The sequence below is a fragment of the Corvus hawaiiensis genome, chromosome 25, assembly GCF_020740725.1.
Source record: "Corvus hawaiiensis isolate bCorHaw1 chromosome 25, bCorHaw1.pri.cur, whole genome shotgun sequence".
In the NCBI taxonomy this organism is placed as follows: Eukaryota; Metazoa; Chordata; class Aves; order Passeriformes; family Corvidae; genus Corvus; species Corvus hawaiiensis.
Genome location: NC_063237.1, coordinates 953898 through 966909, shown reverse-complemented (window position 1 = coordinate 966909; position 13012 = coordinate 953898). Strand labels below are relative to the sequence as shown.

General features: G+C 55.6%; 2 protein-coding genes across 10 annotated transcripts in view; one reads left to right on the top strand and one right to left on the bottom strand.

Moving 5' to 3' along the window:
• Positions 1-13012, top strand: part of KCNJ5 (potassium inwardly rectifying channel subfamily J member 5) — an 81625-nt gene that overhangs the window by 58385 nt on the left and 10228 nt on the right. The window lies entirely within an intron of this gene.
• ARHGAP32 (Rho GTPase activating protein 32) overlaps positions 6398-13012 on the bottom strand; it is a 239498-nt gene continuing 232883 nt past the window's right edge. For all 9 annotated transcript variants that reach the window (XM_048328557.1, XM_048328558.1, XM_048328554.1 and 6 more), the window contains one exon: positions 6398-12854. In XM_048328557.1, coding sequence (XP_048184514.1) covers positions 10623-12854 — 2232 coding nt within the window. In that variant the 3' untranslated portion in view covers positions 6398-10622. The remainder of the gene's footprint in view (positions 12855-13012) is intronic.

Genomic DNA, 13012 nt, shown 5'->3' with positions numbered 1-13012 from the left:
AGTTTATCTGTGTTACACCCAGAAAGCCACAGCATCTGTAGTGGGAAAAAAGAATGTAAACCTAACGCCTTGTTCTCTTTCTTCCCTTTCATGATGAGGGGCTTTGCCAGAGCCTCCTTCCCACTGGTGCTTTTGTGGGGAGACACAAACCATCAGAGCTCCCTGCTAATTCAGGCGCTGAGCTCCTCTCTGCCTGCTCTGACTCTCCACAGAGTCTCTGCTCCCTCCTTGTCCTCACTGCTCCATGGTCCATCCTCCCCAAGCTGAGCTGAAAGGGAGCAGGAACAGGGACACAGCTGCTGGAGCTGAGGTGGGGGCAGGCTGTGATGGGAGCGTTGTAAGAGATGGTCCGAAAATCCCTCATCTGCCTCACGATCATCACCGAGGACAGAGACTGAGCACAGCAGTCCTGGCCTGGCTGAGGTGGGATGTCTGCCAAGTGTGGCCTACGGGTGTGCCCACTGGGAACTGGTATGCATTCCTGAGGAAAATTCGTGCAGGTCACAATGGACTGCGCCGTTCTTGCTGCCCAGGCGGGAAGGACTGCGCTGAAGCGGAATGACCTGTCCTGTCCACCTCTCCTGTCCACCTGTCCTGTAACACCTGTCCTGTGCCTGTTTTCCCAAAGCAACAGGCCCCATAACAACGGCTGTAGATTTCCCCACCTCTTGGCCAGTTGCCCCTCGCTTCTGAAGAGGACTATAAAGGGACTTTCTGAAATAACTGAGATGAGATCTCCCCACGGAAAGAAGGCGAATCTATTGGCGGAAGGCCACGAGGACTTCATCTCATCTGTTGGTAGCCATTGCCCCCCCTTTTTCTTCCTCTCTACTCTTTTACTTTGTTTTTCTTTCTCTTTCTCTCCTCTATCACATTACTGTGTTGTGGGCACTTAATAAAGGTGCACTGTTTTGATTAAAACTGAAATCCCTTGTGTCCTTTTGCACTCAGAGATCTATAAACGAACCATCATGACCCTCTCTTGTATTAGTGGATCCTGACAAGTGTGCAGGAGCAGGGAGCAGAGGTGGCATCTACAACACAAACCCACAAAGAGAATTCCTGAGGTTGCAAAGAGAGGAATTGCCAGCAGAGGGATGGCTGGGGAGTCTCAGTCTGCACCTTTGTGTCTCAGCATTATGATGGTTTTTATCTGTGCAGCCCCACTGTCCTTTCCCAAGGCTCCCAACCCACCTCTTGTGGGGTGCAGGATGGATCACGTTCACCTGCTTAGCCCCCATTAAATATTCTTGTTTTCCCGTGGTCTCATGTCCGTGCCTCTATTACTCAAATCCTGCTCTGGAGAAGGGAGTGGTTAACTTCAAGCCTCACAGGCTTTTATGCCATCAGTTGCTGCTTCACCAACAGCAAATAACCCCTCTGGCTCTTGGGAAGGGGCTTTTCCCTATTTTCCTGATGGCCCACCTGTCCCTCAAAACCTAACATGAAAATCACTCAGTTCAGTTGGACCAGATGAGCTTGAAGGGTTCCCTCCCACCTAAACCATTCCATGATTCCCAGCTGCCCTGCAGATTCCAGACTCTGACAGCCCTGAGGGAAACCTCCATCCATGAGAAGAGCTCACTGTGAGTGGGGACACTGAGCCTGCCCTCATCCTTCACCTTAAAACCATCCCTGAGGTGCAAGGGAAAAGGTTGTGACTTGGGGGTGTTGTTACAGGCGGGTTGTTTTGCTTTTGGACTTACTTTGTTGATAGAGGAAAGTATTTTATAAAGTGGTGGCACTTTGGCTCCTTTCCCAAGAGTCTTTCAGACAAGGGAAATGTGAGGAAGTTTAAGGCAGCCTCTCCTGCTCTCCTGCAGCAGTTGGTGTCTTTTGTGTTGGAGATTAGTTGGGAAGTTGCTGCATTCTCGGTGAAATTCCACTTTCTCCATATCAGTGAGAATAAAGAGGGGTTTCTGGCCAGCACAGTGGGGTTTGTGGTGAGATCCATCCACCTGCCCTTCCCGTGCAGCCATCCCTCCCCAGCTGTCTTTGGCCACAGAAGGTGAGGCAGATCCTGCTCCAGCTCCCACCCTTGTGGGGCTGGATCAACGGAGAAAGGCTGGCAAAGCTTGAGCTGGATTCAGAGAAAAGAAACCAAAGGCTTGAAACAAAAACCCCAGGGGGGAGGTGATGCAGGTCCCCCTCAGAAAGCAACCAGAGGGAATGCAAAGAAAAGAAATAAGAAAAGAAGAGAATAAATAAAGAGCAGGGATGGGGAGGAGGAGGGGGCAAGGAAGCTGTCTGCCCGTGCTCAGTGTGTTTGTGCTGCTGGCTGCCTGCCTGCCTGTCTGAAAACCTGGCCCCGTCTGGCACCTCTTTTTTTATTCTGATGTTTGAATTTATAGCTTGAAGTGCAGCAGAATGAGGTTCTCTGGAATATTGCTGTAGATGGGATTGGCTGCCCGGGAGGGCGAGGGTGGATTTGGAGGAGGGGGGACTTGGGTTTCCCTTGCAAGTTTAATGTGGGCTGCTGTGTTCTCCTCCCTCCCTGTGCCTCTGCCTCCCTGCTGCTTTTCCGTGTGTGTTTGCATCAGATCTGAGTGACACGGGTGGCTCAGGAGCAGCTTCTCCCTGGGTGTATCCTGAGTGCATCCCACTGGGATTTTCGGTGTAGTCTGGGGGCGGAGGGGAAGCAGGGCTGCTGTGAAGTGCTGAGGTGCAGAGCAGAGCCAGAATCCATGCAAACCGCTGCAGCCGCCTCCTCCGCCGGGATGACACGGATCACCCACACTTCCTCCCTGGGAGCGTGCCAGGAGACTTGTTCTCAGTGAAGGTTTTCAGGCCTCCAGGCTTCAAACGTTCACACAGTTTGAATAATGCATAAAGCTCCAGCACTTGCTGGAGTCAAATATTCTTCTCCAGCATCTTTAAAAAATGGATGAACACATTTTTACTTGAAAACCTCCCCCTCTGTGTAACCTGCTTCTCCTTTCTCACCTGACACACCTACAATCCTTGCATCCTTCTAAATGCACAGCCCCCATCAGGGTCAGATCTGTTCGAGGATCTCGTTCTTCCCCGCTGCCTTTGATATTTGGAAAGGCAAATTTCCATGTTCAGGAGGTGGGAGCCTCCTGACTGCATCTGCCTGTAATTAATGGATTCAGTCACTCTATACCAGGAGGTTTCTGGGAGGATCCATCTTCCTCTTCCCCTTGTGAGGGAATCAGAGCAGTGAAGCTCCCCCTGTGCTGCTGGGCAGGCCCTGGGTGGCACGACAGGGACTGTGTCACAACAGGTGGGACAGCAGCTCTGGGCAGAGCCTGGAGGAGGCTTCGTGGGGCAGGGAGACCTTCCCAGGCAGATCCTGGAGGAGCCCGTCCTGCAGTTTGACCATAAAACACAGACACAGTCTGGACTCAAGGTGTCTGTCTGAGGCTGGTGACTTTCCTTGGCCCACTGGGAAGGATCTGGAACTGGAAGGATTAAGGTGCACGGGATGGAGTTGAGGCAGATTCAATTTTCCTGTGAAATGCACCAAGCCCACCCTTTTTTTCCAGGACAGCCCATTCCCTATTCCAGAGATGCTTTCTGCAGGTCACACCTTTGGTTTGGGCTCTGCTGCCTCTTGAATTATTGACCTTAGGTGTGGGGGTGTGGTTTGGCCACCCCACAGGACACTGCAGTGACTCTGTGTGTGCTCAGCAGCCCCCAGGTTTAATCAGGAGGGGGGGATCCCTTCCTCAGGACACCTCAGCCCTTCCCAACACCCCTGACTTCTCTCACTGCATCTGAGCACCCAGAAGGCACAGGATTAACAGAAACCCTTCAGGAAAGGTTGATGAAGTGATGGCAGAGGGGCAGGGAAGTGTTGCTGTGACAGTTCCTGATGCAGAGCTGCCTCGAAGCTTTTGCAGAGGAAAAGCAAAGGGTAGGACCTTGCCCTCTCTGCTCCTCCCGAGGCAGGAGTGGGAGGAGGCTGGACAGCCCTGGAGCAGGGAGCTTGCTGCGGCTGTCCCCGGGAAGGATGAGAGGAGCACAAAGGGTTGCTTTTCCCATCCATTTTGGTTGTTGATGTTGGCCCCATATCACGAATTCTCCCTTAGAAGAGGCCGGTCTGGCGCTCCTGGGCCGTGCCTGGGCAGGATCCCTGCCCTCCGTGACAGCTCTCCGGAGGGGCTGGCAGGCAGCTCCTGCACCAGGAATGCCAGTCCAGGGGATTTGTGTGACGTGCCGCATCCCTCCCCCGCTCCTGTGACGCTGCCAAACTTCTGTCGAGCCCTGCTGGAGAGGGGCACCAGCAGCTCCCAGCTTGGAGGGATCCGGGGCAGAGTCACCTCTGTCCCCCTGCCCTGCCTGGCCCCTCAGCCCCTGGGGGATGGGAAGATGAGAACACAAATGCAGGCTTGGGTTTGGGGAGGGAGGAAGGGAAGGGGAAGGGAGGCTCAGCTGCGGCATGGCTGGGGATGTGTTTGCCCAAGCCTTGCTCTGGCAGGTGCTGGGGGCTCTTCTGGCTCTGTGGGCTCATCATGAATCTTAGCCGGGCATCCGTGCACCAGCTGGAGGGAGAGAGGAAGGACTGAGCATCTCTCCGGCTTTCCCAGCATCAGTTGCTGGTTTTGGATGACTTTTAGTGTGGAAGTGAACATATTGTTGTGTTCCTTAGGGACGGGGCCCTGAACAGCCGGTGGCTGCTCGGGGAGCAGCAGAGCCCTGCCAAGGCCTGCAGGTCCCTTCCCAGTGGGGATGCTCAGGATCTGGGTGAGCGGGGCTGCTCGGCCGGGCGCTCACACGGGGCTGCTCCTCAGGATGCTGCCGGCATTGACACTCTGCAGATCTCCTCTGATATGAAAAAATTTAAAGGAAACCCGCCCCTAGACGCAAGGAGCTGGAAGCCCGAGCGGAAACTGCTAGAACAGAACCTCATCATCATCCTTTTCAGCGGCCGGCCAGGTCGGGTTTGAGAGGCGGAGGCGGTCTAACAGCGCTGCCTGCTGGAAACTCCTTGGGAGGAAAAGAGATTCTGCGGGCCGGGTTTCACCAGTCCTTCGGCAGTTTAAATCCGTCATTCTCCCTTTTCCTCAGCCTGCTCTTCCCACAGACCTCAGCTGCTCGGGACAGGCTGTCAGAGAGGATGGAGTTTCCATCCTGTTTATCCTCACAGCAGAGGCTGGAGAACTGGGTGCACCCCGGGCGCTCTCCCGGCGTGTGGAACCCCAGGCCTGGAATTCAGGGCTCACTGGGATCTCGGTGGCATTAAAGGAAATGCCCGTGGTGCTGCTTTTGGAGCATTTCAGGCCAAGCCAAGCTGGGGAGGTGGATGTCACTTCTGGGGCTGCTCCCTGAGGAAACACCCCTGGGGTTCATCCTCCTGCTCTTCCCTTACCCACCCAACCCAAGTGTCCTGGCATAGATCTACCCACCCTTCTCAGCAGAGTACTGTGCAGAAAAAGGGCTGAGCAGCCACCAACACTTCAGTTAAGATGTGAATTTGTCTACTGGACTGAAAAGTCAAGATTTTTATTTGCCAAGTCAGCCTGGTCATGTCCTGCCCTCCGAGGGCAGCTCTGGTGTCCTCCCACGAGAGGGGGGACACTGAGCACGGAGGGTGCTCTGCAAGGCCCCCTGCTCCTGGCTCTGGCAGAGCAGGAATTCCTGGCTCACACAGGAGGGTTGGGCTGCTGGGTTTGCTGGTGGAACCCTACAAGGACAGCAGTGCCAAGTCTGGGTGTGCATTAATGAGCAGATCTGGACTGGAAAGGGAGGATTTGGGAGCAGATGAGGCCAAGATTTCCAAAGCCCTAACGCAGCCCCGCTGTGCTCACACAAAGCCTCCGGGCAGAGCTGGACTGCACAGCAGGAGCCACCCCCACCCCACAGGGCCATGAGCAGTGGGGTCACCTGTCCTCCAAGGAGAGGAGGATTAGGCTGGTTTGATTCCTGGCAGCAGTTCTACACCCCGTAACATTTACTGGATGAAAAGACTCTGAGAATTCCTTCTCAGAGTGTTAAAAATGTTTGAAATTCGCTTCCTTTAATAATCTTTTTGCTATTAACTATGAGCAGTATTACTGTGGTGCCCAGAATCCCTCCCGGCCAGCTCAGAGGTGGCCTGTGCCATCTGTTTGTCCTGACTTCATCTGCCCTGTGCCTTCTGTGCCAGGGCCAGGCTGTTTCTGCTCGTGCTGTCCTGCTGGGTGAGAGGAAAGGGACACTCACACAGCCCAGGCAGGTTTATTTATTGTTAGGAAGCAGCAATGGGCACAAGTGGAGTGGCACAGATAAGCCCAAGCCTTGGCACAGAACTCAAAGTCACCTCCTTCATCCTTAGCTGCCTGCCAGCATCCCTCCCTCCAAAGCACGGCCCCAGGCTGGCTCTCCCTGTTTTGTTTTTTTAACTACACTGTTAATTAACAAGGCAGAGGAAAAAATACACACAGGCACAGCAGAGTAGTTTTTAACCTGGCTTGATTAATGCTGTCAAGTTGCACATCTGAGTGTGAGCTCAGTGGGACTGCTGCTTTTGTTTAATACCACAAGACACCTCAGTCTGGATTGTTGCATTACAGTACAAATAAAAAACAGAAACAAAACCACATCTGCATCATACAAGGTGAGAAGAATATGAGAATTCTAAATATTTACAGAGAAGGGCAAGTGGGGAAACCACAAAAAATATTTACATAAAAATACATGAGCTTGTCGGCATATACATTTTACACCAGTTCACAAAAAAAGACACTCTATAAATTAAAGTGAAGGGAACTCCAAAGGTAACCCAAGACTCTCTGGGATGTTTCTTTCATGCGGCTCAGGGAAAGAAAAATCAAGTCTTCTACAGCAGGAAAATGAACGGCAAAACAACAACCCTTTTCTCCCCCCCTCCCTCCCCCCAGCTGGACGAGGCAGGACTCTGCACACAGGAGGAATGGTGCTGTTTGCTCACACCACACCATGCCTTTCACACCGGGACCCGGGGCGCTGGGAAAACAGGAACATGCCTAAGCCGCCGCAACGAAAGGAAGGAAAACAACTTCTCACCCAGATTTCCTGACATTTAACACATCACTCGAGTCAATGCCCTGTCACCAGCCTGGGGGATGGCAGAGCACACTTGAGGTTCTGTCCCTTCTGGGCTCGAAGAGGAACAGGACGTTTTCAAGTCGGTTTTGGTTTTGTGTAGCAACTTACTACCACTGTGCAATCCTTACTAATCCCCCCAGTGATGAGCAGGGCAGGGGGATCACTGCAAAGACAGAGGCACAAAGTTGTGGGGGTGTTCTCAGAGATGCATATAGATATCACCTGATAAGACTCTGCAAAAGTCAGAAATTAATGCTTTACATAAGACTTCATAGGGGCCAAGTCCTCATTACTCACCCACTGACTGCACTCCCCTTCCCAAGGAAGGTCTCCTGGGGTTCACGTCCTACTCCAAAGCAGAGGTGAAAATCCAGAGCTGGAGCACACTCCTGGACCCCCATTCCTGCGTGCACTGGGAGACCCTCGTCTGGAAACGGAGGGAGTGGCAGCTGAAGATGCAGACAGCGCCCATGTGAGGGAACTGCTGAGGAACAGAGCTGCTGTCACCTCGTGGGGATGTGGTTAGGCAAGGAATTACTGAGCCCGAGCACAACTGCACTTGGATTAGAGAATTAATCTGCTGTGCTGCCGTCCCCCTGCTCTCCACTCCTCTGCTGGGACACAGGACTGGGCTGTCACCTTCCTCCACCTCACCCACCCCAGACTCCTGGTGTCACCTCCCCGCCTTGCTCTGATGCACCCTTTCCAACCTCACCTATGAATTTTGGGATTAATGAGGATGTAGAACTCTCTGTAGGACCAGCAGACTGAGCCCAGAGCAGGAGCAGGACTGCATAGTTCACTGTATGGCTTGGCAGGGCGGGATCGTGCGGGATGCTGAAGCCGTGGGCAGAAGCAACAACAAAAGGTGTTGGTCTATGTTATCTGGGAAAAGCTGGTGCCTTCACCTTTCTGAATTCTGTACTGTGGCTCAGTAGTGCTGGACACGAGTTTGGGTTCTTGGAGAGCTTCCACCCTTGGAGCAAACCTGGCTGGGGCTGCGTGCCTAGGGGGAGATGGCGGGGAGTCACTGCTGTCTGTCTTCTTCCTCTCGTTCCCAAAAGGCTGTTTGCAGCAGCCCTCTGGGTTAGGGTACAAGTGAGCACTTCCAGGAGCCCTTTGGGAAAGGTTTGTTTCCGATGGGATGAGCGGGTGCTTCGCACCTGGCACTTCACACAATGCAGGGAGAGCCCGGCTCGGGCGGGAGCAGCACGGCACTGAGGAGCAGGGGCTGCCCAGGGATGGCACTCGGGCTCTACAGGGAGACAGTGGCTTCGAGCAGGAAAATCCAGAGGCGTTTACAAATAGTGGGAGCTGGGAGCAGCCCCTTGTAGTGGCAGGATAGTCCTAGCTGATGTAAGGCCCAGGCGGAGGGAGGGAGAGGCTGCGGGGCACGGGGGGAGTTAAGGCTTTCACAGAGAGAGAGGTGGGACCTGCAGCTCTCATTACCTGAATCCCAAATAGCCTGAATCCCAAACAGCCTGAACCAAACACTTGTCCCTGCTTCAACTGGAGACCTGGCAGGTATCCAGGGGCTGAGGCTGGTCCTGGTACAACACAGCTCTGCTGAGAGCACAGATAATCCAGCCTGGCTCCCAAGAAACCGGGGCAGCTCAGCCTTTCCTGGGAGCTACTGCCAGTGGAGACAGCCTGGCTCACCCAGTGGCCCCTCTGTGTGTAGTTCTGTCTGTTTTCCTTAAAAGAAAACATTACAAAAAGCATTCCCTCACCAAAAACCCCAACCCCTCTACCTGGGAATTCCTCATGAGGAGATTGTGGTAACCTGGATCACAGTGCTGCTTTTTTCTCTTTTTTTTTTTTTCTTCCTTCTTTCCTACTGCCAGATTTCGTTCTGTAACATGTGAGAACTCTTCTAAACAAAATGCTTAAAACACCAGCACTGCACAATAAAACAGAACCAGAAGGTAGTTACTGAAACAGCCCCAGACAAGGCTCCAAGGTTAAAAGAAGCAAACAGCTACAGACTAGTCAGCAACTAGAAGCAGGTTTTCCTTAGGATTTAAAAGTCCCAAAATAGCCATGAAACTTTTTTGTTCAAAAAAACCTCACCTAAGCAGCTGCGTGCTAAGTGCAGGACTTCCAGGTTTTTTCATAAAACATTAGAGATTTGAAACAGGTAGAGAAGTTCTTCAACCACACAGAACAGGAATGGCCCTGGAATTTATCAGCAAACATTTAAAAACTTCTAAATCTCAAGTATTGCTTGCAAGCCCTGCCTTAATGGGATGGATGTGCTTTATTTGTACAGGGGGTGTGAGTCCTGGGGAATCTGAGAGGCAGCATGAGGAGCTGCCAGGCTGTTTTTACAATATCAGAGCTTTTCAACAGCTTGGACACCATATTTGGTGTATTTTAGAGTGCACTGGCCTTCTGTCCCTACTCACTGAGTACTGGGGGAGCTGCACCTGGGCACAGCACTGCTCCCTGTGTGGCACAACTCCACAGGGATCTCTGCCCAACATGGAATGCAGAGGCTGCAGAGAGCCTGGAGAACTCCAGCTTAAGCTCAGCAAGAGCATTCCCTGATGGAATTGCTGCAGGACCTGGCCCAGGGCAGCTGCTCATGCAGACAACTTGTCACACACAGCTGGCAAGGTGGGCTCTGATTTACATAATGCTATAGACTTTTTAAAAATCTCTTGTTCTAGTATTGTTTGCAGTGAGATGACACAGTCTGGCCAGCCACAGGATAGAATGAGCTCATCTAGGCCACGGAGAGCCTTGCAGCAAAGAGGAAGAACTGGCATGGAATGGGTGTGCTGTTCTGGGGGTAGGGTTTGGTGTAGTTTTGTGTTTTATTTCTTTTGGTGTGAGAAATGCAAACCTGCCCTACGTGGCTCCCGCAGCTGGCCTCTGCTTACAATAGAGAAACATGAAGGAACTGGACTCCTTGTAGGCAGAAGCAGCTTGTTAAGCAAGAAATGTAACAAGTGAGAGGTGTTGTGAGCTGGCTTCGGAGCCTATTCCACAGGTTTGAAGTCAAAACAGGCCCCCACCCACCTCGGAGCAGCTGCAGTGGGTGCACCATGCCCACGGGAGAGGCAGGGCCTCAGCATGAACCCAGGAGAGGATCCCTGGGGAGCCTTTCCCCCAGCCCCACTCTTGCTGCGTAACTCCAAGGAGCAGTGGTTCCTCCACAGCGTGGCAGGGAGCCCCTTTCCCGGGAGCCAGCCTGGGACAGGCAGTTTGCAGCAGGAGAGAGCTGCAGGCACAGTCCATCGTGCACAGCCCATCGTGCATGGGACCGTGGGCGTGGGGAGGAGCAGCCAGTGTCACGTCTGGGAAGGGAAAACTCCTTCCCTCCCTGCCCCAACAGCTTCTGTGCCAGCCCTGCCCGGCCTCTGGCAACACCTGTGTGCCAACAGCCTGCCCTGTCCTCCCAGGTGGCTCAAAACTACATGAAAATCTATAGCTCTACTACGTAAAAACAGTGAGTGGGGGCCGGGGGGGCTGAGGGGGGTTTGCTTTGCTCACCGGGGCAGGGTCGGGGGGTTTTTTTCCATCACTGAAAAAATAAAACAGTCCACTGTCCAGCAGAGGCTGCTTAGACTCTATCCCTCGTCCTCCCCAGCTCACTCGACGTGCACCTCTGTCTCGGGCCTCTGCAGACACAGCTCTGTGGGCAGGAAGGCTCCCTGCCCCAGCGCCGTGGCGTAAGTTCTGCTGTGCACGTGGGGGAAGCCGGGGGGCACGAAGCCCCCTGCTCCAGCATAGCCCCCTCTTTGGTGCTGAGGCAGGGTATGGTAATCCTCCAGATTATCGTACTGGGACACCACAGTCATCGTGCTTTGGCGCTTGCCCAGGGTTTGGTAGGGGTACAGCAAGGCAGAGTCCCTCTCCATGGGCTCGGGGTGCTGCATCCGGAGGCTGTGGCTCCGCTCGGGCTTAGGCGGCGGCGCCACGGAAGGGGCAGCGTGTTCCTCCTCCTTGTAGCAGTCTCTGGAGTGTTTCTCCATGGATGCTCTGCCTCGGGGCCTCTCCAGGTCTGGCCTGTCCTCTGCCAGCCTCCCCTCCTTGTGGTTCAGCCTCAGGGTCTCCTGGCCGGCCGGGATGTACTTGCTGCCTGAGTGCTGGTAGCCCATGGGCTCGGACGGCTCTGGGCCACCCTTAGGCCTGTACTCGGAGTAGGGGGGCCCGTTTTTGGGTTCGGAAGGCTGCCTATGGCTCGCTTCCTGCTGCAAATGCGTCCTGTGCTCGCTGCTGCTGCCGCCCGGCTCGTGCATCTTCCTGTTCCGGATGCTGCTCTGCTTCTGGGGCAGGGATGGCTTCTCGGGCTGCCCGTTCCCGTAGCCCCCGCCGTGGTAGTGGGCTCTGTCCAGCTCGGGCTCTGCGTGCTGCCCGTAGTAACGCTCATCCCCCTCGGGCGTGGCCGCCTTGGCCGGGTACCTGCCCTCCTTCCCTTCGGCCACCGTGAGCAGCCCGCTCTTGCCGGGATCCGATTTGCTGCGCAGGTGGACGGAGTCCAGGCCCCCCAGCTCGTCCGGCAGCAGCGGGGCCACGTTGTCGTACTGGGACATGAGGGGCCCTTTGACCTTCTGGCGCGTGCGGCTCTCGCGGCGGATGGACTGCATGCGGTACTTCTCCATGTCCTCCAGGTCCCAGGACATGTACATGTGCTTGATGTCCGGGGCGGGGGGCACATCCCTGCTCACGAAGCTGTGCTCCTTGCCCAGGTGGTTGATGAGCCCTGCCCGGGGGTAGGCAGCCAGGCTGGGGTAGCGGTACAGCCCCTTGCCCTGCAGCCGGGACGCGTAGGGGCCGAACTCGCGGCCGGGCAGGCCGTGGAAGGGCCGCACCCGCACGGTGCTGTAGGGATCCAGGTCGTAGAAGCTCCCGTCGGCCGCGGCGTAGTAGGGGGAGTTGGAGGAGCTGGAGTAGGGACTGTAGCGATAATGGACCCGCCCGTTCTCGAAGTAAGGCTGGAGCTGCGTGACGTGGTAGTCGGAGTGGGGCTGATATGGCTTGTACTGGTAGAGGGGCCGCGGGCAGTACACGGGCTCGTCGTCCGGAGGCACCTCCGTGCGGGAGATGGGCACAGAGCGGATGGCGGCGGCGGCGGCCGAGCTGGGCACGTGCAGCGACTGCACCCTGCGGATGGTGGGGTACGGGGGGGCCTCCTCGGCGTAGCCGGCACCCCGCAGCCCCGTGGGGCTCACGGACGACACGAAGTCGGTGCGGCCGCGGGGCTTGGGGTGCAGGCCCGCGGCAGAGCCCTTGCCCTGCGTGCCGTAGGAGCCGTAGCGCGCGCCCGCAGCAACGGGCGGCTCCGGGCGGGGCGGGTAGGGCTGGTGCTGCTCGGCCTTGCCGTGGTAGCTGTGGGCAGGGACACTCTCAGGCCGGTACTGGTGCTTGGCGTGCAGGTAGCCGTCGGGCCCCACGGGCTCAGGGAGGCTCTCCGGCTTGGGGTGCGGCACGTACACCGGCTGCAGGGACGCGTGCTTGGGTGGCGGCGGCGGTGGCAGCAGCGCCTCCTCCACGGAGGATGCCAGCATGGAGGAGGCCAGGAAGGAGTGGTAGTTGGAGTTGTTGATGGTGTCTGTGTTGTTGGAGTGCATGGCTGCGGCGATCTTGCTCTCCAGCGTCCTCACGGGCGGCACAGGCGGGGTGAAGCTGTAGGAGGAGGGCGCAGGGACGGACTCAGAGCGCAGGTGCAGCGGGGGAGCCCTTGTGCTCTCCCGAGGCTTTTCCAACTGGCTCTGGTGGCCTGCGGGCACAGAAGAGGAGCCACGGGTGCTGGAACTGCTCTCGGAGACAAAGCCAGGCACGGGCTCTGGAGGCTTCTCAGGTGCAGCAGTGCTCCACACCTGCAGGGAAGAAAGCAGCCAAAGTTAGGGACAAGCGGCTTTTCCCCTGCTGTTGTGTAGTTAGAACATCCCAGACACTCATGTGGGTCAGCTCCATTACAGCCTGTCTGTGCCTGGTTTGTTTGCTGGGCAAGGACAGATGTGTAAGTTCCCTCTCA